Consider the following 26,676-nt stretch of genomic DNA (forward strand, 5'->3'; position numbering starts at 1 on the left):
AGTACAAACAAACAGTCTTAAAGTATATAAAATGAGATAAGGATCATATGGAAAGCCTCAACTAGAATGTATTAAACCATCTGAAGTATTACCTGCATTGTTCTCATGTCAAAACGACCAAGAAACAATGTCACAGACACCAGAAGGTCAAATGCAGTTTTAAATAAATCAGCAGATGTCCTGCACCATGTGAACCAGTACTTATAAGCCACAGTAAAGAAAAGACTGAACCAAAAGTAAAGAACTGTACTTACCCTGAATACCAAGGAACCATGTCCAAAAAGTCCGGAGTCTTGGTTGCACTTGCCTGTTTCTCAGAACCCAAGACTGTCTGAGGATGAGTTAAAGCCCACCTGGACAAATACAGGAGCACTATGATGTTAGAATGACAATTGAAAAAGATTGGCATTATGTGTAGCAAGTTGACAAACTAACCCAGTTGAACGCTCAACAACATAATTCGCAATGTACAATCCAATAAATGTTGCCCACAGTGAATAGACTGGTGATATATTGTCAGATAAGCCAACACAGCTCTCGTTGCAAACTAGCTGTACCCACAAGGAAAGATTAGGGTTTTGTGTTGCTTCCACAAAAAGAAAAAAAAGTCATGAAACTGTGGAGCAATTTTTAATGAAACGCGGTTCTACATTACTAAATCATAGGTCGGAGACAGGAAAACACTTCAGCACATTCACAAGTACCTCTCCATACAAAACCCATTTAGAAAATACTGGATAATCACTTGCAGAACCCACTGGACCTAACCAAGTGGAGCATATCTGCTCCTTAACTTCATGTATTTGAGGCCATCCTGCAAACCATGTCCTGTTTGAATTCTTCAAATAATCAAAAATAAATTGGCCAGACCTCTGCCTTCCAAATGAGTTTATCCTTGATGGAGCACGATTCCCACAGTGACTATAAAAGACACAACAAGCTATGCTTAATACCTGCCAGAATTGGTTCACAATGACCAAAATGTCATGCCCACATCAGAATATCTGATAAAACAACATATATAAGATACAAGAGAAATTATAAGCCTCTCAACATGTAAACCTCAGGTATAACCAAAACGGATGATAAATGGAAATAATAACTATTCCACCATAGAAACTAAGTTTAACAATTAAGCAGCCACCTGAATTAAACATTTAGCGAACCAAGGAAAGACTAACAAGCATCCAGAAGCCACTTACCAAACACCACCATAAACTCTCATAGCTAGAGAGAGCTTGTAATGATTTGGGACAATAGAATAAGTGCCCATCTGCCTCAGCCAGCAGCCATCACTCTCTCCCCCAATTGCCCATGTCTTCATCTAGAGATGTCGCACATCATCTGGAGCTGCTATCCTATTGTTGAAAATGCCACCCAGCCTGTTTGCTCCCAGGAGGAGCTGTCATTATAAACTGAAGCTGCCGCCTTGCACCAGAGGATCCTCACCTGCTGTTTCAGCCTGCCAACCTTATGTCCTGCCCTCGTCTATATCGACATCCTGCTGCTCGGAGAGGTGCATTTTGCTCCCACCACTACTGCCCAAATCATCAGCTCATCTTCTCACCACAATTCCCACCCATTCTTCTCTCATTTAGCGTCTCGCTGCTCCATTCGCTCATTCATCTCTTCCCCATCATAGCACACATACCCTACAAGTCCCATTCCTATTCTTCACTCACACAATGGAGGTGCACCAATGTAGGGATTCTTAGGAGCTCACATACAAGGGTATCCATCTTGCACTTGCCAAGCCCCAAACATCACTCAAATGGCCACAGAGCTTGCATGAACACCAATGCTTAGTGGGCCATCTTCATTCTATCAGGCAACCCCACCTTACACTAGTTATCTACATAGAGTACCTAGAGCACTTCATTGCTGCATGTTGTACCTAGCCACCCATCTTTTCATGTTTTGTCACCCACTTACCCATTGCCTCGTTCCTCCTAACACTACAATGAAAAATGCATTTAGTGAAGGGACTAACTTAGGTCAAAAATTTCACAACATTGTCTAACATCATACCACTAATGTTGGATTTGTGAGAGTGCGCTGCGGAAGAGGGAATACGAACACGGAGGGAGAGAGAGAGAGAAAGCAGAAAATAAGGAAGAGAAATCTGCACTGACTGAAATAAATGCTGAATACAAATGGGAAGGCGGAAGGAGACTGATCAGTCCCTGCACGCAGCCCACAGCGTCAGTGAGGGCACCAGATCAGGCTGATGATGATGGCAGCACCACCACGGGGGAGAAGGAGTGTCGGAATCTGCAAGAAGACAAGTGATCAAGTGGGGAGGGGGGCTGCCTATAAATAGGCAAAGGACAAACCCTAACCCTAACCCTAAAATGGGCGCAAACCCTAAAAATGCCCTAAAATGGGCGCCCCACAACACTGACCAAAAGGTGGCCGAGCAGCCAGTGGCTGCCCACTAAAAGAGGCCAAAAAGAAATACACATCCTAAGACAGCCAGTCAAGAGTGACTAGCCTCCCCCATCATAACACATGACAGACATGTCAGAGCTCCTAATGTCCTCATCTGACTCAAACTGAGGCTCACAGGTAGGAGATGACAAGGCATGACAAACATGACTGCTAACAGGATTCCCAAGATCTACAAGCTTTCATTCAAGGGCAAAAACCCCAACTTGGCCCAAGATAGTTCTCATGACATAGTACACTTCTAGAAAAGCCATGATACTAGTTAAGCTCATGCAAACACAGTTAAGGGAAACTTTGGAACCAGAACGAAAATGGGAACGTGAACAGGAACAAGAACACGAATTTTCAAAGGGGGTGAAATAGGAATGGGAACGCCGCATCATCAAGGGAAGACAAGGATTACATGATATCCTAGTTAAAAAGGTTTAAAGACTTATACTTTAAAAACTTGAATTTATCACTATGCAAGAATTTATAATTATAAGTTGGAAGATGTTAATGAAGCTATAAGATGGAGGACGTTTTGAGAGAGAGAGAGAGAGAGAGAGTCCCCCCCCCTCGGGATTAGGTTCTTTGTTGGTCATAACCGATGGTCATAGACTATAGTTGGGACGAGATCGTGGCAAAAATCCTTATTTTAGTTCTTCACTTTTAATATTCACATATGGAAGAATCACAATGTTTCTTTTATGAAAGGTTGTGATTGAAAGGGTGGATCCCTTTTTGGTTGTAAAAGTTGTGATTGATATGGCTGATCCAATTTCACTTGATCAACCCTCAAAACGGCACATTTGTGGCCTAAAATAGACTATGTTTTCTTAAAAGGACACAAACTTTCAATTTTGACCATAAACATTGCAACTTATTCCATGGAAACGTTTTATGTCCCGAAAAGTTTTGAGTTTAGCCTGAAACACCACGTGGCGCCATTTCGGGATTACAAAACATTTCAATCCAGGAAACACGCTTCAAGATATTTTGATCCTGTCTGGCACATTTGTGGCTTAAAATGGACTGTGTTTTCTTAAAGGGCAAAAACTTTCAATTTTGACCATAAACATTGCAACTTATTCCATGGAAACGTTCTATGTCCCGAAACATTCTGAGTTTAGTCTGAAACACCACGTGTCACCATTTTGAGATTACGAAACATTTCGGTCTAGGAAACGCGTTTCAATATATTTTGATCCTATCTCAACAATTCCCCACTTCCTAAGTGCCACTTCACGTCACTTTGTGTAACGTATCATCCATGGTACAATGCTTTGATGTTGCATTTGAGTCTAATGCCTAAATTCCATTCATGGTCACCGCACTTGGATCTTGCATTTGAGCATTGGGCACATTTGACCAACCGTTTTGTGACTCATGATACATGTCCATTGCATTAAACTTGATCATGAGCTCTAGTAGCCAATATCACTAAGAGCCTATAGAGAGAACTTGATAGTAAAATAAGCCAAGTATCATCACTTGTCAAATTTGGCACTACTTGACCTCCCAACTCAAATGGTGACCAAGTCATTCTATCTTGCTACAATCTAAATACTCCAATTTTATGTAGCAAACAATCTCATAGTCCTAATTGCCCACCTTCTATGAATTTGAGTGTTAACTATTGCATTTTGCACAAATGTTTGACCAAGCATAAGAGGTCACCTTTGACATCTTTAAAGGGTGCCCTAGTATCCACCAAAGAAGAATATGTCTTGCCAATATTGTTAAAACATAAAAGGCAAGTCATTTTGGCAATGAGTGTTGTTCAAAGGCCAACAACAACCCCACCCAAATCTAGAGACACTACTCCTCGAACCTTGAGCCCACCAAGAGATGGAAATAGTGCACCTTCTTGGCAACCAAGAGGGGTTCTTACTCCTACACCTACAGGTCATCCACCAAGCCCACAAAGTGCTCACAATGAAGAGTGGAGACCCGTTGGTTACATGTCCTAGGAACCAATCCATCAACCAGCCCACTTGTTGACAATAGAAGGGTTGCCTGACTAGTCTACTATCAGAATGCACCAAATGCGAAAGCTTATGACCGGACTAAAAGAAAATGAACATGGAGAGAAGAGGGAGAGAGAAAAAGATAGTAGAATGCAGAAATCTACAATGAATGAACGCTGAAGTGAAGAAGGTAGACATGTACAAGGATTAAGCGTATCTCCGTTGGACGATCTCTCTCTCCACCTAAAAAACAAGTGACAATGACCGGGGCTGGCCAGCCTATAAATAGGCCAAGAAACAAGGAAAAAATGATCAGGTTGGCTAGTTAAACAATTGTAGCAATAGGGAAAAAATGATTAGGTTGGCCAGTTAAAAACTAGTTGACTGCTGCATAAAACAGCCACAGCAATAATAATGATAACTGCTGCGCAAATAATGCATGTGCCACGTGGCATCCTATACAGCCTATGTGGCTTGCCCGATAGCCCAAAATTGCTAGAAATGATCTAGCGACTACATGGAACTGTCGAACCTAATCCAAGAAATGCATAACTATGCCCAAGAGTACTAAGTATACAACAATACACTCCCTGTGCCTATCCAAGGGATGACTGAATATCTAACATCTACCGCTCCTATGGATTTGGTCCTCATGCACATCTTGACTCCATTGACGATAAGCAGGATGCAACCTTAATTTCTCCTTCTAAGTTGTCATCTACCTCGAATGTGCAGCAAGAAGCGACAGACCCCACCTTTTCAACAAACCATGTAGACCAAAGGATCATGGGGCATGGTGCCTCCCTTGGTTCAAATGCCTATGACCCTAATCGAGATGTTATCTCCCTTGATTCAAATGTCTATGACCCTCGTCGAGATGTTACCTCCCTTCCCTACTTGTGGCTCTTTAGTTCTTGCAGGTTTGTTCAAGCTTGTATTCTTTGTTCCGCTACATAGTTCTATTCTTTCTATCTTACATCTTTAGCTTTCCTACCTTTTGGTAGTCGGATCTCTCCTTAACTTTTCACTAAAGCACTAAAAGCATCTTCATTGGAGTCAAGCTATACATGTTCTAAGGTCTCGTGGTGATATTTATCATGTGTCTTGCATTTCAATCAAGGGCTAACACCACAAGGACCTAACAAGTTTAATTAGGTTGAAGGGTTGGATAGTTCTATTAGCAGAGTGTACATCTCAAGGGTTAGAGTTGTGTAGTTGAGTGGGCATTTCATACCAAAGAGAACTGAGGTTGGCCAACCTAATTTCAAGCACCCGCTTTTGGGCTGGTCAACTATTAGTCACATCTACCGTTCTTTTTGTCTGTTTATAGACATGCTCCCTCCTCCACTTTCAATGACCACCACACTTGCAAATACTCATCCTGTGGAGAGAGAAAAACCATGCCCACTACCGGTGACTCAATGCTTGAGCTTTATATTGTTCTTGTGCCTTGATATATGGATTCCATTTGTCGAGCATATTCTTCTTGAGTTCTTGTGTTCTTTACAATGTTCTTCTAGTTCTTTGTGTTTATACGATCTATTACAATAGTTTCTCTTGCCTCTATTGCTGCCCCCATTCTGACATGGTATCAAACGTCTGTGTTAGTGTTACTGGTGTTGTTTACTACTGCAAATCTATGCCCTCTCCATTCCAATGCTGCTCCTACCTAAATTTGACTGCTACAACCTAATCCTAGGGCTGGGTGATTTCATCCGCTGATGCACAACCTGTTTTCTGCCTGGACATGTGCATTTGCCAACCTACTTGGCATTTGATTTAGTTATTAATCAAATGTGCAAATGTGAGGTGCACATGGTTGTGCAAGTCAATTAAGTCACAATGATGGGCCAAGGAACTCGAGATGTTAGTGGGTGTCAAAGGCTGTGATAAGTTACGTTGGTCACATCTTAGGTGATGCTTGTTGTCAGTTTAGGCCTAGGGTATTGAATTAGCCATTAAATGTCGATGGTATCCAGAATGTGTTCACCCTATTAAAGGGAGACTGAGGCACATATGGTATTGACAATTGTAGGCTGCTCATGATAGGCTGAAAATTGACGTAGAAAGGGTAGAAATCAGGGCACACCAGGGCAGAACTAAAAACGCACAGTTAGGAAGCAGAATAAACAGTCACCTTGCTTAGGGAAGAGATGTCCAGCCAACCAAAAGTAGATAGACTGAAAGCGCAGGGTGCAATAAAAATTCACATCCCTATGACTAACTATCCAAGATTTTAGGGTAAAGTTTCAATTCAGATTTGTGAATTTATTTGCATGCTATAATAAGTGTTTAATCTAGTTATCTACCATCCTGTCCAAGAAGGAAGGTTGGTTTCACGTTTTGGATTTAGGCTAACCTTTTTGTCCTTACAACTATCGACATCTTTTCAAATGCATGTTTTTGTGGCTGGTTGAGTCTTTGCTTTTGAGAGGGTTCGCGCATAATCAGTTGTCATGTCTTATACACTACACTCTAATCACTTTTGATCTCATCTCGGTGTGCTTACTCAAACTAGTTAAACTCTTTGAACTCAAAGCACCTACCTCTCTTTGACTTTTTTCTTTACTTCATCTTCTCTACATCTCCTCTTCCATGGCACCTCCATGTTGTTCTACTAATGATAAGCTTAAGGGACCCAAGTATCTCATCTACTATGTGTCATAAATGGATGCAGCAATGGAACTGTGTGAAACTGCTACAATAGACTGCATAACACGAGAGAGTAGAGTCTCCAAAGTTAGAGAAGAACACTACAAAGAAAGAGCTCAAAAGAATAATTGGAAAATGAAATCCATATGCCAAGACATGAAACAATCGAACCAAGCAGTAAGTCATCGGTTTCTCTTCAACAAGTCCTACAAGTAACTTAGCATGCTAACAATTATACTGAGGAGGAGGGAGAGCAAGCTATAAATAGCCAAAGAACAGGATCAAGTTGGCCAACATTTGGGCCCAATATACAAGTCAGTCAGCCAAGGAATGCATAAAATAATCAATTCCCCATAAAATTACTCACACCTACTAAAACTCTCTAGGAAAGAAATGCATAGCCCATGAAACTCAACCAAATACACATATGGACTAACTAATCTACTAACACCCTCTTTCACATCATGAGTGATCTTGTCACAAGGACATGAAATTTTAGAGCTTTGCTTAGCATTTTATTAATTGTTAAATAAATGTGCAAATGTGAGGTGCACATGTGATATGCAAAGTTAGTTATTACACAATGACGAGCCAAGAACCCTGAGAAAGGTCGTAATAAGTTGTATTTGACAGGTACTATGTGGTACCTCGCAAGAGATTTTAGCCTAGCCAATTTAATTATTGGGTAGCACAAATATTTTTCTAAGCACGAATTATTTATTAAATTAATTTTCAGAACTAATATTCTCAAAATTGATTTAATTGGACTGAAATTTGCTGAAATATGTATTTAGAAGCCTACCACTTGGCAAAACTTGCCCATGCAAGTGAGAGGAAGGCTATTAGAGCTTAGTGGAGCCCCATTTCAGCATTGCGCAAGTTAAGAGAGGAGGAAGAGAGAATTGTTGCTGAAATTTTCCAGCCGTTGGTGATCAGCCCAACCGTTCGAGGCTGTCAAAGAGCTGGCCCCAACTGATCATGAGGCCATTGGAGACAAGTGCCAGCCCTATCAACTATCTACAAGCAAGTGATAACAATCTTGGGTCCCACAAGGGCAAATGATTGATTGCATGTAGGGCTCCTGTTGACGATGGGCTACAATCAATCAACCATTCACAATAGGGCAGCATTAAATTTCAGCCAATTTTGGCAATGAAACTCTGAAATTTCTCTCTCTCCAACTTCCTCTCTATTCTCTCAGCCCATTCACAGCTTCCCTCGAGAGATCTCAGCCAAATCCTGTCCCAGACAACAGAAATTAGGGTTTGATAGTCACCTTGGAAAGAGTGCTCGAAATTTAGGGTCTAGTACTTGAAATTTAGCGGCTGAAATTTGGGAATTTCAGAGAATTTCAAGAGGTCAGCCAACCAACATCAAGTTTGGGATACAATTTGGCATCCAAGGAGCAAAATTAAAGGCCAATCCCCAAGCAAACCAAGGGGCAAACTGGTTTGAAGGCTTGTTGGTTGCTACGGATAGTAAGATGAATTGAAGATTGAAGGCGATTAGATTGGATCTCAATGTACTTCAACCTTCAACAACACAAATTAAAGTACCACAAGAGGCACTAGTTTTCGGGCTAACCCGATGTCCAATGTCCAAGATTAAGTGGTAACATTTGCATTTTCAGTTTATGTGGATTCTATGCTTGCTATAATTAGTGCTTAATTAGGTTATTTACCACCCTATCCAAGAAGGAAGGCTGGGTGGATGTAGATCTGGTAGAATATAATGATACATCGATAATGACCCATCATAGTACATACAACAATGACTACCAAAAGAGACCATGGAGACCCAAGCAATGGTCATCAAGCCACCACCAAGGTGTCTTAGATACCAATCATATCAGCTCCTAAAAATAGAGAAGAATTACAGCAACTCTGTACATCAGTTAAACAATGCATCTCCAATAGCATACATAACCATCCTACCGACAATGCCTCTAAGCACACATGACCATGGATCATAGAAACAAAAAACAATTGTCCCAACTTGTAGGAATGACCTAACATGTTCCAAACCCTCCTAGGAGGAGAAAAGGCCAAGGAACGTTCCTTGCCGTTCCCAAGCCTGTTCCCTATTTGGAATGGTCGATCCAAGCTTGCTGGCCAAAAATTGATGCTTTTTTCTTTGTTTCCTTCTTGCTTGTGTCATGCTCCTTCTGTCACCTATTCATCCATCTCCATTGCTTGATGTGCACCCACTAATCTCTCTTTTTTTTTTGTAATGGACACTAATCTCTCTTTTTTTTTTCCGTAATGACACTAATCTCTCTCTCTCTCTCTCTCTCTCTCTCTCTCTCTCTCTCTCTCTCTCTCTCTCTTTTTGTGGGTAACCAGCCTTCCTCCTCGGATAGGGTGGTAAATAACCTGATTAAGCACTATTTACAGCAATTAACAAATTCAAAACTGAAATGCACACTTTACCATGTAATCTTGGACATTGGACACCTTGTTGGCCCCAAAATTGGCGCCCCTTCCGGTATTTATTTAACTTAATTGAAGAAGAAGTTGATGTACAATGGGATTCTCCCAATCCCTTTCGCTATTCCAACTCCCCTTACTGTCCAATATGACCAGCAAGTTTTCAATCTGATTTGCCCCTTGATTCGGGCAATCAATTGGCCTTCATTTGCTTTGATGAAGATGAAAAATGCTCCAAATTCAATGATTTGCTGGCCCTCCACTTGAATAGGCTAAAAACAACTTCAGCCTTGTTGAATCCAAGTCTTGGAGCTTCCAATTTTTGGCACGCTTCTCAAGGCTGCTGCTAAATCCTAATTTTTGCTGTAGATTAGGGTTTACAATAGAGAAATCTAAAATTTCTCAGCCTTTGGTGATCTCAATGTTGTAATCTTCGAAGCAAGGTTGTAGAAAGGCTGGGAGATGAGAGAGAATACTGAGGAGAGAGCAAATTCAAACTTTCTTCATGAAGAATTGAAGAAAATCTATCATTTACTGCTGGTACCCTGTCTCAACAGCTTGTAGATGCGAAGAACTGAAGAAAATCAGTCATTTACTGCTGCTGCCCTGTCTCAACAACTTGTAGATGCTGTCATCTATTGTTGATTGGTCTTCTGTTAGCAGATTAGTCATCTCAAGGTGAGTCTGTGCTGCAAAGGCTACAACGTTTTTGTAGTATTTTTACTGGCATTTTTTGGTGCCCTTTTTTAGGGCTAGGGAGCATTTAATGCTGGCCAATTGCATTTAATGCTCCCCCCATTTTATGCCTATATATTGCCAGGCTCCTACTCCTCTTATGTACTTCAGCCATCATTTGTGGATTCTTCTGAGAAGAGAAGAGCCGGTGCCAAGGTGCCCACATAGTCAGTGACTCACTGTTGTATACTGCTGTCTCATGTTCAATATGGATTCCGTTTTCCGGGCATACATCTCAGTTCTCATCTGTATTTGTGTTTATTCTTTCTCTTCTTGTATTTCAGCAGTTTATTTCAGCATGTTGTTTATGCTTCCATTGCTGCACCACTTGAGACATGGTATCAGTTTTCAGGTTTTGTGTTTCTGCTGTGTTTTATTGCTGATTTCAGGACTGTTTTCCCTCTTGTTGATCAGACTACTACTGCTCCATACAGGCAACCTGTTTGGCCTGCGTTTTCTACAGATTTGCCATTGCCTACTGTCCAACACCTCCTGTTGCCCGTGTTTTCATCATCAGGATGCTGGCGATGGTTCCCTACACATGTTTAGGCAGTGTGCAGCCTGCGTTTTGCTGTTTACAGCACTATTTTGGGTTGGGCAACTGGCAAAGCAGGCCATTTTTGCTGTTTCTAGCAGATTTCAACTGATTTTTTGACTTTATGCAGCAGATTTTGGCTTCTTTTGATCGGTCTTTGGGTTATACTGCATGTGAACTCTTGGTTTTTACAGTCTGTGCTCGTGGTTTGGCTATGTTCCCTCTCCCAATCCCTTCTTTTCTCTACTTCTTTTCTAACTCCTCTCTAGATGGCTCCTCCATGCACATCCACTGATGGCAAGCTCTATGGACCTGATTATTACACGTGGAGTGCAGTGATGAAGGCTTGGTTTATTCAAAAGCGGTTATGGTACATGGTTAACGGAGCTGTGGCACGTCCTCGACAACCTTCTCCAGTTCCATATGATTTTGATGAAGACAACCATGAGGAGGCAGTGCTTGCATGGAATTCGGATAATGCCCGTGCTTATTCAGCATTACTTCGATGTATTTTCAAAGAAGTCCTACCGGCGGTCACCTCCTGTCCGACGGCTTCAGACGTATGGTCGAAGTTACAATTGATGTACGAGGCTCCTTCCACCATGAGGGCCGTTACTCTCTATGGCCAGCTCCAGCAACTGAAGTTTGAATCCAAAGATACGATTCAATCCTTCCTACTTCGTATTACCCAACTTCAAGACCAGCTTCGTACTATACAATCTCCCCTATCAGAGGCACATCTTGCTGGTACGGTACTCTACAAGCTTCCTCGAGAATTTGATGGAGTGGCGAATGCTTTACGGGCACAGACATCTACAACTCCTCTTAGTTTTCTTCACATGTCCTCCATGCTACTTGAGCATGAGACTACTTTGCGACTGCAGGGGAGGCTTCTATCACATTATGAAGGTTCATGTGAGGCTTTTGCAGCTTCAGAGAGGGGTTCGAAGATGAAGAAGTCGAAGGCCCAGTGTTATCACTGCGGCAAGAAAGGTTATTTAAGGAAGGACTGCAAAGAGTTAGCCGCTTCCAGGAAGAAAAAGGAGCAGAAGACGAAGCGGGATGCGGACTCCTCCGACGAGTCATCATCTGCCTCAGATTCCAATTCTGATCCTCTAGCCAAGGCGAAGTCCAAGGCACGGAAGAAATCCTCTTCTTCGGATCATGGAAAGGGCTTAGTGGCCATTTTCTCGGCTGCTTTCTAGTGGTGGTGATACGGACATTCCTCACGACTCTCCAGTGCCAGAGAGGGAGTGTGAGAGGGTCGTGAGATGGGGCAACCATGCCTCATCTATATGTCTATACAGATGCACAGGATCCAGAGAGAACTTCCCTGACGCATCGACAGAAGCCTGGCAGGTACAAATCCTGGAGCTAGGATTGACATCTAGATTCATGATGGGCTGGTTACTTAACAAAGAGCGGAAGGCTTTTGTCTGGAGCCCACATGAGGGGACACTTTGGCAGTTTTAGTTAAAGGCAGGGATTTCATGATCACATGTTCAAAGATATGTTTGGCACATTGGTCTTGTATGTCCTAAGTGACATAGGTGACATAACACAGAGCTGCTATGATTCTTCTCTATTTCAGGTGGTGCTGTTATGATCGACATCAACATCAGATACTCTTCGAAGCATCTTAGTGGTGGGCTAGCTACTCACTCCTTGGATATACATGGTTCTTCTGGTGATTCTATGTTGTATAGTTTATGATACCCCATCATTGTACTATTGTATTGTATCAGATCACCCTTGATCTGAGAGTGTTAGCAGATTAGTCAGCTCAGGGTGAGTCTGAGCTGCAAGGCTACAACATTTTTGTAGTATTTTTACTCGCATTTTTTTGTGCTCTTTTTTAGGGCTAGGGAGCATTTAATGCTGGCCGACTGCATTTAATGCTCCCTTCATTTTATGTCTATATATTGCCGGGCTCCTACTCCTCTTATTTACTTCAACCATAATTTGTGGATTCTTCTAAGGAGAGAGAAGCTGGTGCTAGGGTGCCCACACAGCCAGTGACTCATTGTTGTATACTGTTGCCTCGTGTTCGATATGGATTCCGTTTCCCGAGCATACATCTGAGTTCTCATCTATATTTGTGTTTATTCTTTCTCGTCTTGTATTTCAACAGTTTATTTCCGCATGTTGTTTATGCTTCCATTGTTGCACCACTTCTGACATCTTCTCCTACCCCTAGCTGCCTTAGAAGGTCCTTCAATGGCTGCAAATCAAACCAGCAGCATCTCCTCCCTCTCTCTTGCAGGCTGAATACACTAAAAATGCCTCTCTCCAATCTCTAAAGACGTTTTTCAGTCTTGCATGGGCATTTTTGACAAGTGGCAACCTTCTCAAATGGTTTTTCTAGCATTATCCATAATTAAATATTAATTTTCAGTCTTTAAATGCTGAAAACTAATCTAATAATTATTTTGATGTCTTGAAAAATAATGTGACTAACCAATAATCAGATTGGCTAGGCAACTTACATTTCCGAGTGTCTCTGCGCCATCTTTGACCATCAGATTGGCGTTAGGTACCATTACGACTTCTGAAGTCATCTTTTCCTTCAACTTTTCAAATGCTGAAATTTTCACTTTTGTCTATCTAAATGGCATATCCTTCTTTTGTGAGGCATACAATGGAGATGCAATTTCAGCAAACCCGCATGCATACTTCCTATAGTAAGAATATAAACCCAAGAAGCTGTGGATCTCATGCGCATTCCTCAAAGGTGGCCATGATCGAATTGCCTCAATCTTTGCAGGGTCCATGCGAATATCATCAACCGATACAATATGCCCCAAAAAGTAGATTTCAGGCAACAAGAATTCACTTTTATTGTCATTGATAACCAGTCTATGCTCACGCAGTTCATTGTACACAATGTCCAAGTGTTTTCTATGCTTTGCATCGTTCTTTGAATAGACAATCATGTCATCAAAGAAAGTGCCCACAAATCCTCTCTATGGCCTAAAGATATGATCCATCATCCGATTAAAAGTGATAGGAGCATTCGTAAATCCAAAAGGCATAACAAGAAAATCATACAATCCAAAAGATGTCCTAAACGCTGCTATAACATTATTGATCCAAGGAATCAAAAAGCAATTCTTCATTGTGATCTTATTTAGAGCACAATAATCAATGCACATATTCCATGAACCATTCTTTTTTGCACCAAAAGCACTGGAGAACAAAAAAGAGATGAATTGGGCTGAATTAGCCCTTTTTCTAACAACTCATTTACCTGACTCGTAATCTCCTCCTGTTTGACTACACTGACTCTATAGGGTGGCTTATTAGATGGACTACTTCCAAGGATAAGATCTATGCCATGATCTTTTGGCCTTTCAGACGGTAGCTGCCCTAAAAGTGACTGAGAAAAGCAATCAACAAACATTTTCAAAAATGACATGCGATCCTTCTCTAATTTAGACATGTTCCCAACATTCTCACTATCATCTTTATCCTTAGTAAAAACCAAGTACGCTGATTCCTGAAAGATGATTTTTCATTACTTTAGAAATGGTAATTGCAAATACAATAGGGACACATTCACCTTTCAGCTTTACATCAAGTGTGAGTACATTTCCCTTATGTTGAATAGTGATCTTTTTTGCATGAGAACCAATCACTGCATGCATACGGTGACACCATGGCATACCAAGAAATATATCACAGCCCTCAAGTGGAGCAATGAAGAACTCTTCACTGTCCACATATCCTTGTATATACAACCAAGCTTTCCAATGAGCAATGTGACAGACTCTACATGGCTTTTACATGCCATTCCAACTTCCCCCATGGGTCCCATCTCATCCTCTCTCATGCCTAGATGGACGACCATGTCAATAGAGATGAAGTTGGCTCATGCACCATTATCAAAGAAAATCAATGCATACTGATCCCTAATTTTGCTCCATACTCTGCACAACTCAGTAGCATCATCATTGGGCTAATCGCTAACAACATCGGGCACCAATCCCACTAATGTTTTGGGCTTTTTTTCTTTAGAATCTCCTTGATTTTCTGATTTTCCAGCTTGCTGCCTATTGAGACAGTCCCTTGCAATGTGACCCTCCTGTTCACAAATAAAACATTTATTTGCAGCCATCAATTCCCTACGTTGTGCCAATGTTTTCGGGCCCTTTCTTTGTTGTTTTAGCCTCTTTTCAGACTGATTTTCAGATCTGCCCCTTTTCTTAACCTTAAACAACTTTTTATTCAGTTTCTCCCACAGTAAATGACAGATTTTCTTCAGTTCTTCACGAAGAAAGTCTGAAATTTCTCTCCTCAGTATCCTCTCTCATCTCCCAATCTTTCTACAGCCTTGCTCTGAATATTACAACATTGAGATCACCAAAGGCTGAGAAATTTCAGATTTCTCTACTGTAAACTCTAATCTGTAGCAGAAATTAGGATTTAGCAGTAGCCTCGAGAAGCGTGCCAAAACTTGGAAGCTCCAAGACTTGGATTCAACAAGGCTGAAGTTGTTGTTAGCCTATTCAAGTGGAGGGACCAGCAAATCATTGAATTTGGAGCATTTTCCATCTTTATCAAAGCGAATGAAAGCCAATTGATTGCCCGAATCAAGGGGAAAATCAAATTGAAGACCTGTTGGTCATTTTGGACAGCAAGGGAGTTGGAATACCGAAAGGGATTGGGAGAATCCCATTGTACATCAACTTCTTCTTTAATTAAGTTAAATAAATACCGGAAGGGGCGCCAGTTTTGGGGCCAACAGGGTGTCCAATGTCCAAGATTACATGGTAAAGTATGCATTTCAGTTCTGTGAATTTGTTAATTGCTGTAAATAGTGCTTAATCAGGTTATTTACCACCCTATCCGAGAAGGAAGGCTAGTTACACTTTAGATGATCATTTTGATCTCCTTAAAGTGTGAAATTTATCACCAATTGATGTTGACCCACCTCACAAGTTATTAAGGAGCTCACAACTACTTTGAAGCCGTGCTTCTTAGTCTCATCCCATCAAACTCCAAACATGAATCTGTCAGAGTGCAGCGGTGCGAAAGCGTAGGACCGAGAGAGAGAGAGAACGCAGAGAGAAGAGAGAGAAAGAGACAGTGGAAGATAAAGATCTGCTGTATAAAGTGTGCTGTATACAAAGATATGCAGATATGTACACGGGCGCAGTGCGCTGGACTGCGTGTCTCCACCTCGACGATGCAACCTACTGTTCACCTTGAAGTCCACTGCAATCTGCACGATCTCCTATCTGAAATCTGCGAACAGAGACGGAATCTGCGCGAGCCACCAGCCTGTAATCTGCGAGCAGAAGAATGTGGGCAAACTGCTGAAAACTCGGCTATAAATAGCCAAAATCTGGGCGCCAAATAACTGTCGGCTGCATTAATGTACGGAAGCAGATCGGACTACCACGTGGCAGTCCGACTGGACTGTGGACTGTGCAGTTCGACCAGGGCAACTGATCTCTAACGCCCTCTCTCAGAGCCTGGGCGGGGCAAAAGCCTGAGGGATCTGGCATGTCTCCAAAGTAGAGCCTGGGGAAGCGCCTTCGTAAACAAATCTGCAAGATTGTCCTCCGTCTTGCAGTACTCCACAGTGATGGTCTCATCCAAAAGCTTCTCTCCGATAAAGTGGTATTGGATCTCGATGTGCTTCGTCCAGGCATGAAAAAGAGAATTCCATGCCGAGGCAATGCAACTCTCATTGTCGCATTGCAACAAAGTAGAACGAGTCTGGGGGCAGCCAAGCTCCTCCAACAATCTCCGAAGCCACACAGTCTCACATGTGGTAGAAGACGCAGCCCGATACTCCGCCTCAGTAGACGAAAGGGCTACCGTGGGCTGCTTCTTGCTACTCCATGAGATAACACCTGCACCCAAGGTAAAATAGTAACTTGTAGTAGACCGCCTGTGGTCCACATCATCGGCCCAATCCGAGTCGCTCCAACCTGCAAGTATAAGAGCTGAACCACCTATGCCTGCTGGATAGTGAATCCCTAAATCAGATGTCCCCCTCAAATACCGAAGTATCCTCTGGGCAACCTGCCAATGCACCGTCTGAGGTTCACTCATGAACCCTGCCAAGAGCCCAACAGCAAAACACAAATCAACACGAGTGTTGAGGAGCCAAATCAATGATCCAATCAACTGACGATAGCGGGAAGCATCCACCATGGGAGAAGCTGAATGGGAAGTGGCCTTCCTGTTCGGATCCATAGGAGTAGAAAGGGTCCGACAATCCTCCATCGCAAAAGAAACCAAGAGCTCCTGTACATATCTCTGCTGAGAGATGAAAATCCCTCTCTGAGACTGATAAATCTCATGGCCCAAAAAGAAATGGAGTAGACCCAAGTCCGTCATCTCGAACGTCTGATGTAAAGCTGCCTTCGTCTCTTTGACCTTCTGTGCATGATTACCTGTGACAATCAAATCATCAACATACAACACAAAAAGCACACAACCATCCTCGGAAGTGTGTACATAAAGCTGTGGATCGGCCTTGGCACGCCGATATCCCAACTGTGACTGAAGGAACGAATCAATCTTCTCGTTCCATGCACACGGAGCTTGCTTGAGGCCATACAAGGCCTTCTGCAACCTGTAGACTTTCCCATCTGAAGATCCAAAGCCAGAAGGCTGCTCGACATAGATCTCCTCCTTCAAATCACCATTGAGGAAGGCCGACTTCACATCCAACTGGTAGACAGGCCAGCCAAGGCAAGAACAGCTCAAATAGTCGCCATACGAGCAGTGGGGACAAAAGTGTCATGATAATCAATCCCTGGGCGCTGTGCAAAACCTTTAGCATCAAGGCGAGCCTTGTGCTTGTCCAAAGAACCATCACTAAGGTACTTGGTCTTGAAGACCCATTTGACGCCAATCACCTTCATATTCGAGGGGCGAGGCACGAGTGACCAAGTGCCATTCCTCTCAATAGCCTCCAACTTGGCTTCCATAGCTTTCTTCCATGGTGCGGACTGTAAAGCCTCCTTCACAGAGGTGGGCTCTCGATCCTGCATAACACGGGTCATCAAACAATAGTTAGAGCAAACAAGCTCCGAAGACTGTAAAGCCTCCTTCACAGAGGTGGGCTCTCGATCCTGCATAATACGGGTCATCAAACAATAGTTAGAGCAAACAAGCTCTGAAGAATGTGCCTGGTGCCACCGTGACCGCCGCGGACCATCCTGCGGTCCCCGCTCCTCAGGGACCCCCTCGATCCTTGAATCACGGAGTGTGTCACGGGCCCAACAAGGAGGAGGCCGGACCTCTCATCTCTCTCCATCAGCTGAAGACTCGGGAATCTCCACCGATGGTAACTCCTCGGGGGTGACCGGTGGAACAGTAGACTCTGTATCAGAAACAAAATCAGAATCAAAAGGCGCGGGCTCCAAAGGAACTGTCACGGGAGCCCAACTCTCCCTTGGATCTCCAAGAACGGAATGCTCCTCACCCGCTGCTATGGCCGGAACCTCCACAAACCGCACATCTCGACTGGTGTACACATCCCACTTGACAGGATCATACAAACGATAGCCTTGGGACTGGGAGCTAGCCAACAAATACCTGTCTTCGGGAAGCAGCTTCAAATTTATCACGATGAGTCTTGGGAATGTGAACATAAGCATCACACCCAAAAACCCTAAAATAAGAAACATCGGGCTTTGTCCCAAAGTAAGCCTCAAAAGGTGTCATCCCATCAACGGCCAAAGTGGGGGATCAATTAAGGATATGGACTGCAGTAGCCACAGCCTCGGACCACAGAAACTGAGGTGTCTGTCGGTGCTCCATCATGGTGCACGCCATCTCAATCACACTTCGGTTCTTCCGTTCAAGAATGCCATTTTCTTGAGGAGTATTGGTATTAGCAAACTCCTGGTGAATACCTTTATCTACACAAAAACGAGCAAACTCATTAGAAACAAATTCACCACCCTTGTCGGATCGCAAGGTCTTCAATCTTCGGCCTGATCAGTTCTCCTCAAGGAGAAGCCAATCCTTGAAGTGGGAGAAAGCTTCTGACTTCAACGCCAAGAAATAGGCCCATGTCATCCTGCTGTAGTCATCTACGATCAACATGAAGTACGAGCTTCCTCTCAAGGACTCCTTCCTCATAGGGCCACAAAGATCCGTAGATACAAGCTCCATCGGTGAAGTAGACCGCCACGAAGCTGTGGTGGGAATCGCATCCCTATGCTGTTTCCCACGAATGCAGGAAACACATGGCTGTTGGCTCACCACTATGTCCGGCAACCCTCGAACCAGTTGTCCACGTGACGCCCTCCGAAGATAATCATAGTTGAGGTGACCAAACCGAGCATGCCATAGCTCTGACTGTGTCTGAGAGGTAAGAAGAAGAGTAGAGAGGGCGGTGGAAGACTTCAATTTGTAGATGCCGTTCTCCTCATATCCAGATGAGAGAATCTTCCTAGACCCACGATCAAGGACTCGCACCGAATCACTGTCAAACTCCACCAGAAGTCCAAGGGAACAAATCTTATAAACTGACAGTAGATGGTACATGCAAGACCTCTGAGGTATGGGTACCACCACGTCCATTTGGAATAAGTTGCATCTCACCCCGACCTGCAATAGACACCGAAGAGCTATCTCCAATGAGAATCTGCCCACGCGAAGGTCGCAGTTGGGCAACACCATCTGATGAAGGAGTCATGTGCCAGGAGGCACCACTATTAACAATCCATTCGCGAGCCTGGGGAGCTGTCATCACAGCATCAAAAGCATTCGGTGTAGAGTCCTCAATGACAACTAGATGAAGAAATGCAGCTGATGAGGGTGCAGCCACCGCTCCAGAATCTTTCGTGTCCCTGTTGATGTCCTTGTCTTTGTCAGGGCAATCCTTCTTCCAATGGCCAGTCTTTCCACAAGTATGGCATGTGGATTCTTTGTCCTTGTCCTTGTCCTTCTTTGACTTGTTATCCCCCTTCTTTTTCTTTTGGTCCTTCCCCTTCTTCTGAGAGACTTGACCTGTCAGTGCCTCCGACTTGGAAGCATTCTGTCCCTTTAGTTGTTCCTCTTGGTCCAAGACCATAGGAACCAACTCTTCCCATCGAAGAGTGGACTCTCACCCCGAAGCAATGAGGGCGGAGTAGAAAGCACCGAATCATAGCGGCAACTAGGACAAGAGGGTGATCGCCATGTCTTCGGAGGAAATCGGCTTCCCCGCATTCTGAACCTGCATCTGAAGCTGTCTAAGCTTGTTGATGTGCTCCCGCGACGAAGACTTGTTCACGGACAAGGTCCGCATCTGCACCTCCAAAGAAACCCACTTCATAAGGGTCATCCGGTTATACATCTGATCAAGCTCCAGCCATATCTCCCGAGCCACCGTCAAGTGCTCGATGTGAGCTATCACGGCTGTAGTACAAGACAAAAAAAAAGGAATGAATCCTAGCATTCAGTTTGTCCCAGTGAGACTGTGCCTTGGCCAACTCCGCACGAGCATCGGAAGAGAGTTTGGACTCATCTCTCACTGAGGGCCAGTCGATCTCCTGTACAAGCTCCGCCAAATCGTAGGACTCAAGGATGGCCAACATCATCGCGCGCCAGATGCGGTAGTTGTCGCCATCGAGCTTCTGATCTCCGGGAAGAGCCGGTAAGACAGGCACCTTCCGGTCCATTATCATCTGGAACTCCAAGTCAATCTCTATAGACATCTTCACCTGTAATGCCTTCACAATCGCAAAAGCAGCCCCCTTTGACTGTGAAAACGCAGCCTGCTAGGGCTCTTCCGCGTCCCGAAACTTCTTCACCCGCCAGAGGCGATGAAAAAGCAAAACCTGCACTTGAAAGCTGAAAACTCAAACTTCCTCCTCGTCAAACAGCAGTAAACAGCAGCAAATCCACCACCTGGACTCCTTTCCCGCGCGCCCGCGCTTGCTTCAGCCTTGTTCCGAGGCGCAGCCCTCTTGCCTGCCCTCAAACGCTGAAAACGCAGCCTTGTGTCGCGATAGAAACCCCTCTTCAGGTTGGTACTGCACTCAGTCAGCCCTTCTACGCTGCTCTGATACCATGTCAGAGTGCAGCGGTGCGGAAGCGTAGGACTGAGAGAGAGAGAACGCAGAGAAGAGAGAGAGACAGTGGAAGATGAAGATCTGCTGTATAAAGTGTGTTGTATACAAAGATATGCAGATATGTACACGGGCGCAGTGCGCTGGACTGCGTGTCTCCACCTCGACGATGCAACCTGCTGTTCACCTCGAAGTCCGCTGCAGTCTGCACGATCTCCTGTCTGAAATCTGCGAACAGAGACAGAATCTGCGCGAGCCACCAGCCTGTAATCTGCGAGCAGAAGAATGTGGGCAAACTGCTGAAAACTCGGCTATAAATAGCCAAAATCTGGGCGCCAAATAACTGCCTGTCGGCTGCATTTAGGCTGCATTAAATGCAGCCGACTGTACGGAAGCAGGTCGGACTGCCACATGGCAGTCCGACTGGACTGTGGACTGTGCAGTCCGACCAGGGTGACGGATCTCTAACAGAATCGTCAATTCCATTGGCAATACTCTTGGAGTCCAAATTCACAGCAATCAATAGACAAGTTGCCCTTTTGTCTTCATTTTTTCTTTTTTCCATAAGGTTGTTGAATCAAACAATAATTAGACATACAAGTGGTCATCTCACCAACATGCAAAAGACATATGCAACTAAAAGCAACTAACAAAGCCACAGCTATTACAAAAAATGGAACTTGCTGAAGCCCCACACTCTAAAAGCATCATACATCATTGAATAAAATCAATAACAAAAGTCATCCGAATAACTTCTATCCATGTAGAAGCAACATCACACATAGCAAAACCTGTCAATGTCATAAAGGCCTATTGCCACAATAATAAACCTCTAGTTGACCAATACATGGCCAATGCACTAGTCCACCAAATATGGCAAAGCCCAATCCAGCATGACCAATAAACAAATGAGAACACTACAACTGCAGTGTATCAACCCAAGGCAATTCTCCCAAATGGAGAATGAGATGCAGTCTCTACACACAGAGTACAAAAGGCGCTGCTATGAGGAATCTCATGTCATGTGAAATATCTTCACAGCAAAGAGCATCAGCCTCAAGTAAGTACACCTTCAATGGCTCTGATATGGCAATGTATATACGTGCAACAGATGGCACAAAGTGAGATAGAAAGGCACTATAGCACAATTATGCACAAGAGGGTGCTTTTATATAGGGCTGACAAACTTGAAGGAACCATGGCAATGACAAGACATCATCAACAGGCTACAGCAAGCCCTGTAAAGAATATGGCATTCTGATCTCTCCCAGATTCTAGGTCAGCTTGCATGCGGAGATGCCCTAGAAACACTAGGTTCTAACAATCAGGCCATGCAACTGTCTTTCCATACTCCTGCTGCATCTGAAACTGGGTGTGAGCTTGCAGCTGCAACTTAAGGGCTGAAATGAGGAGCTAAAAAGGCATGAAAAATGGTAACAAGGACAAGGGCATGGGAGCATTTCCTCCCATCTTGCCTGTGTGTGCAAGTTTCTGCACTAAATAATAACCAAGCAATCCAATCTTCTAGTGTCAATTAGAATAGACAATGCATGCCTTGAAGAGGCAGTTGTGCGGCTGGATGAATGTATTCTAACATCCACATTTTGATGCTACATCTTGTACGCTAGTTTAACAGCCATAAGGCATCAAGAAGAGACAATGGAAAAGACTTATTACCGCACTGTTTTGCAGAATGATAAGAATTTCTGGTCGCTTGCCAGCAAGACGAGCTGCAAGCCCAAAATACCATAGAGCAAGGAAACTGATGTGGAAAGCAACCAAGGCAATAATAGAGGACAAAAATAGTGTCAAAAAAAGTGACAGATTCATCCTCATATCAACTCCCATGGACTGGAAGCTTGGAAGATGGTAGCATGCTGCAATTAAGAGCCAAGCGACGTACCTGAAACCACAATGCCTCAATTTAGCATCAAAACTTACAGACTTTTATACTTAAGTTTTTAAGAATTCATTAAAGAATGCTTCACCATCGGCTGAAATTTGAATAACTGGGCTGAATTGTCTTTCCATAGAATGGAGATGAGAAGAAGTAGAAAAACCCCAACAGACACCCATACATAGACCACCATTTGAGATTGTTGTCGAGTTTATATATTAGAGTATGCATGTTATCTGTCGATATGAAAAAGAGTGATCCAACAAGAACTGCCAGAACAGCATGCCGAGAATGCTCATGAGGATAGGGATATTTATGTGTAAGCATAGTTCTAACTCTGTCCATTGACCTCGAAAGGGACACTCGACGGTCATAAATCTAGTGTAAGCTTTTCAAACCTGTTGCATAACAGAAATATATACAGTTAGCTGATGCCACAGTCATTTAAGACAAAAAATCCATAGTCACAAGAAACAGTCATTTTTGAACTTGAGGATTGCAGGCATGATAGCTTCTTTTCATTCCATGTCCCATTTCTTGTGACAAGCAACCACAATTCCTCCACGTTCCCTGTCCCCTATCGCATTTTGAGTCCCTTGTGACTATGGAAAAATCACACAAGCAATAAGATAGAACTCCAGTGCAGGAGCTCGAATCCCTGTGTCTGGCATAATTGAGTGCCACCAATGCTGCTGGGGATCATGCACGGCTGTCTAGACTTAACATCCGGTTCAGAAGAGACATCCGTAAACCAAACATGGTATTTGCCCGTTCATTTGGACAGCAATTATGCAAATCTTAACATTCACATGAAACGAATAGTACCCCCGCCTAGAATACTGAATGTCACACGGCTCCGTTCTGAAGAAAAAAATGAAGGCGCTTGACAAAATGATATATTCAGAACGTCAAAACAATCTACTTGCGGCTACTGCTGGCCTCCAAATCAGCTAACCGGAAGTAATCTCGATCGTCATGGATGTGCAAACGCTTGGGAAGGCTGCTTGATGCAAAGGCGGCTAAGCGCGCCAGGGGGGGGGGATAAACGAAGGAACCCTAGGGGGAGGCACAAAACATTTTGCGACGAGAGGAAGGGCAACAATGGCGTACCTGGAGTTGTGAGCTGCGGTGCGAGCAGAGGGACTGATGATGAACGGGCCGTGAGGACTCAGGAGGTAGTACGATGGCCCTCCCTCTTCTGTCTCCCTCGCTCAATGATTATGCACAAACGATGCGCTGTATGTAATCACACGCATGTGCGCGGGTTCTCTTTCTCAGTGTCTCTCTCTGTCTGGTTTGTTGTGTATTGTGCGTGCATGACCGTATGTTCTGTATGTTTATATACAAACATAGGTATAACATATCGTGCACCTCTTGAGTCTTCCTCCTTTTTTCCTATATTGTTTTCTGGGCTCGTGATGCGTGCTGTTTGTTCGTTCGATCGATCGATCGATCGTACGAGTTTTGGAAATTGGGTTGTTTTGCCGCCCCACGCATCCATGACGTGGCATCCGCTCGTTTGCCTTCTCACGTTCCGTGTCCAGCAGCCCCAAGGCGGGGCCCACCCTAGCATCCACACAAGCTTAAGAAAATTTCCCACTAATTTTTGCAAACATCGTGAGCTCTTGCCAAGCACCGATCGTAGGTAGGCGAGAGGCATCAGTAAAGAGACGAGAATTACCAACAGGGTTGTAGCTCAAGTGGTTTGAGTATGTGGGTGTGTACACAAGTGCGTAAGCTCAACGCTTGGGTTTACCCTTGAGGCATCTTTCAAAATGTCAAACCTTACTCGAGGAAAAAAAAAAAGACAAGTACCAGTAATATAACACTCTTTTGGTACTAACCAAGATCAATAATGTGACAAATGGTATTGACCAAATGGTTTAAGTAGAGAGAAAGAGGTCTTCTCATTGGAACCATCTAGGTTCAAAACCTATCATCTTCAAAAAGGAATGGTTGTCATGTTTTAAAACACTGGTATTGTATAATGTGATTCCTAATTTGCCATCAGACTCCTAAAATCAAGAATTAAAACGATAATTTTTTTCAAGGCCAATGAGTGGGAGTATTAGAGAGCAAATCTAAACTAGAAATGATTACAAATTGGTAAGCATCGAGCAATAGCGATACAACTTTTACAAACTATCATTTTATTGGCTCCTCTACCATAGGTATGGTTGAGCGCAAGGGCCTACAATGTCCCTCCTAAGCATAAACTCATGGTGCTCAACACCACATGGAAAAACAAGGGAAAAGAACCCCTTCTTTTCACATGGGAAAATGTCAAAAAACTTCTTATGATCAACTATCGCAAGCCCAACCCCCAAGGCCTAACCTTGAATTAGTTGGAAGAATAAAAATGACTAGAAGGATACACGTATAGCTTACCAAAAAATGTCATATTCAAACTGCACAATGCAAAGCTTTTTTCATTGAGCTTCTATCATCATCAATTATGTTGAGAGATTGCACATTGCACTCCATGTTTTTAATGCGCTTTTCTTTCATTCATGTAGTAAGAAATATTTACATCACCATTTGAAAGTGGTTCGGCTAGCCAATGACCCAAAATCAAGTCTAAGATAAGGACTTTTACTTTTTGCAAAACAACTTGAATACCCAGTGTTCAATTTCACAAGCTTTCGAGACCATTAAAAGTTCTTCCTTTAGATGCTCTACACATTCAGTAGGACTTGGCTGATCAAAACCTTTAAAGGTGGAGTTCCTTCAGCTCCAGACAAATTTCATGACTACTATGGAAGCCAACAGGACCAACCTCCATGAAGTCTCGTCCAAGGAGCCATTATCTCCAAAGAAAATTGTTCCAAAGCTGAAATCAAATTTGGGACTACGTGGCAGTTAAACATTGCACTCCATGTTGATGTGGACACATCCCCACATTTTCTTACCACCTAAGTTATGAGGACCAAAAGGGTTGCACCCCCAAATGAGTGGCAATACACCCCCAAAGAGAGCACACCTTTTACATGTGTTGATTTGTTGAGGAAGAGGGGAGGGAGGCAAATGATTGACCAAAAGAGACATCATTCATGCTCTTCTTCCGATCTCACTATCATCTCTTTGTTATTTGTGAGCCTTTGCTTATTTCAATAGTAAGCTATGAAAAGTTTTTATAGTCTCTATTCACCATTAACGAAGTTTTTCCTCTTTGTTCAAAGTCACAATCAATCTCAAAGTGTCAAATCAAAGAGGGGTGAAGTTTAGATAGCACATGGGTGGACATGCCCATGTCAAACATAAAGTGTAATGTATTTTTGGTGGAAGTATTCTCACCTTGTTTTAAATCAAATTTTGGTTTGTCATATTGTTCATGTATTGGCACACTTTGCCATTAATGAAGTTAGACATGCCCCCTATATTGTAACAATGTCATCTATTGCCCCTTTGTGCAAACAATGAATTCAAGCATGTCCATCCACATAGCACCACTTTAATGTGTTATAAGGGGTGGGATAATAGAAGACAACAAGATTTAGAGGACCTAAAACTAAAATGATTTGTCACATAGGATGGGGGTCGTCAAAATCCTCATGAGTTGCTTTCAAGGAACTAAAATTTCTACAAATTTATCATCATCGAAAAAACCTTAAGTTGCACATATTTGAAGCCTTTTCACACACTTGAATTGCACCTTCTTTCTTGTAATTGTAAACGACAATCCACTTTCCCTTGTGGATGTAAGCTTAGCCAATGGTTCTCTTTTGCACATATTAATAATGTGATGTCTCCACGTGCATCGCCCCGTCCTAGTCAATAATCGCTTTCAAATTCATTGCCCAATATTAGTATACATGGTGAAGGAATTTTCAAAAGATCAAGGTAGTATAGTGAGATCTCTAGTATCCTCACTTTGATCAAAGTTATGCAATACAAATACCTTTTACAATTGTTAAATCCAAAAATCTTCATGTGCAGATTTCATTAGAGTACAATCTCATAATATTACTAAATTCTCATTCATTTAGATGCCTTTATTCATTGGAATTGATTTTGAGAG

General features: G+C 43.1%; 1 protein-coding gene across 3 annotated transcripts in view; it reads right to left on the reverse strand.

The window, feature by feature from the left end:
* Window positions 1-24,040, reverse strand: part of LOC148024828 (uncharacterized) — a 65,705-nt gene extending 41,665 nt beyond the window's left edge. The window contains exons 1-7 of one of the 3 annotated variants that reach the window (XM_087694478.1): window positions 23,769-24,039; window positions 22,750-23,056; window positions 22,439-22,664; window positions 705-953; window positions 436-551; window positions 255-353; window positions 93-180 (exon numbers count right to left, since the gene is read on the reverse strand). In XM_087694478.1, the coding sequence (XP_087550604.1) occupies window positions 93-180; window positions 255-353; window positions 436-551; window positions 705-953; window positions 22,439-22,664; window positions 22,750-23,003 (1,032 nt within the window). In that variant the 5' untranslated portion in view covers window positions 23,004-23,056; window positions 23,769-24,039. Of the gene's footprint in view, window positions 1-92; window positions 181-254; window positions 354-435; window positions 552-704; window positions 954-22,438; window positions 22,665-22,749; window positions 23,057-23,147; window positions 23,585-23,768 lie in introns of those variants that run through there. The other 2 variants (XM_087694480.1, XM_087694481.1) reach the window with 2 other exon arrangements.
* Between the last annotated feature and the right edge of the window lie 2,636 nt (window positions 24,041-26,676).

The sequence above is a fragment of the Lygodium microphyllum genome, chromosome 15, assembly GCF_053477565.2.
Source record: "Lygodium microphyllum isolate KBCC chromosome 15, Lygodium_microphyllum_v1.1.10, whole genome shotgun sequence".
In the NCBI taxonomy this organism is placed as follows: Eukaryota; Viridiplantae; Streptophyta; class Polypodiopsida; order Schizaeales; family Lygodiaceae; genus Lygodium; species Lygodium microphyllum.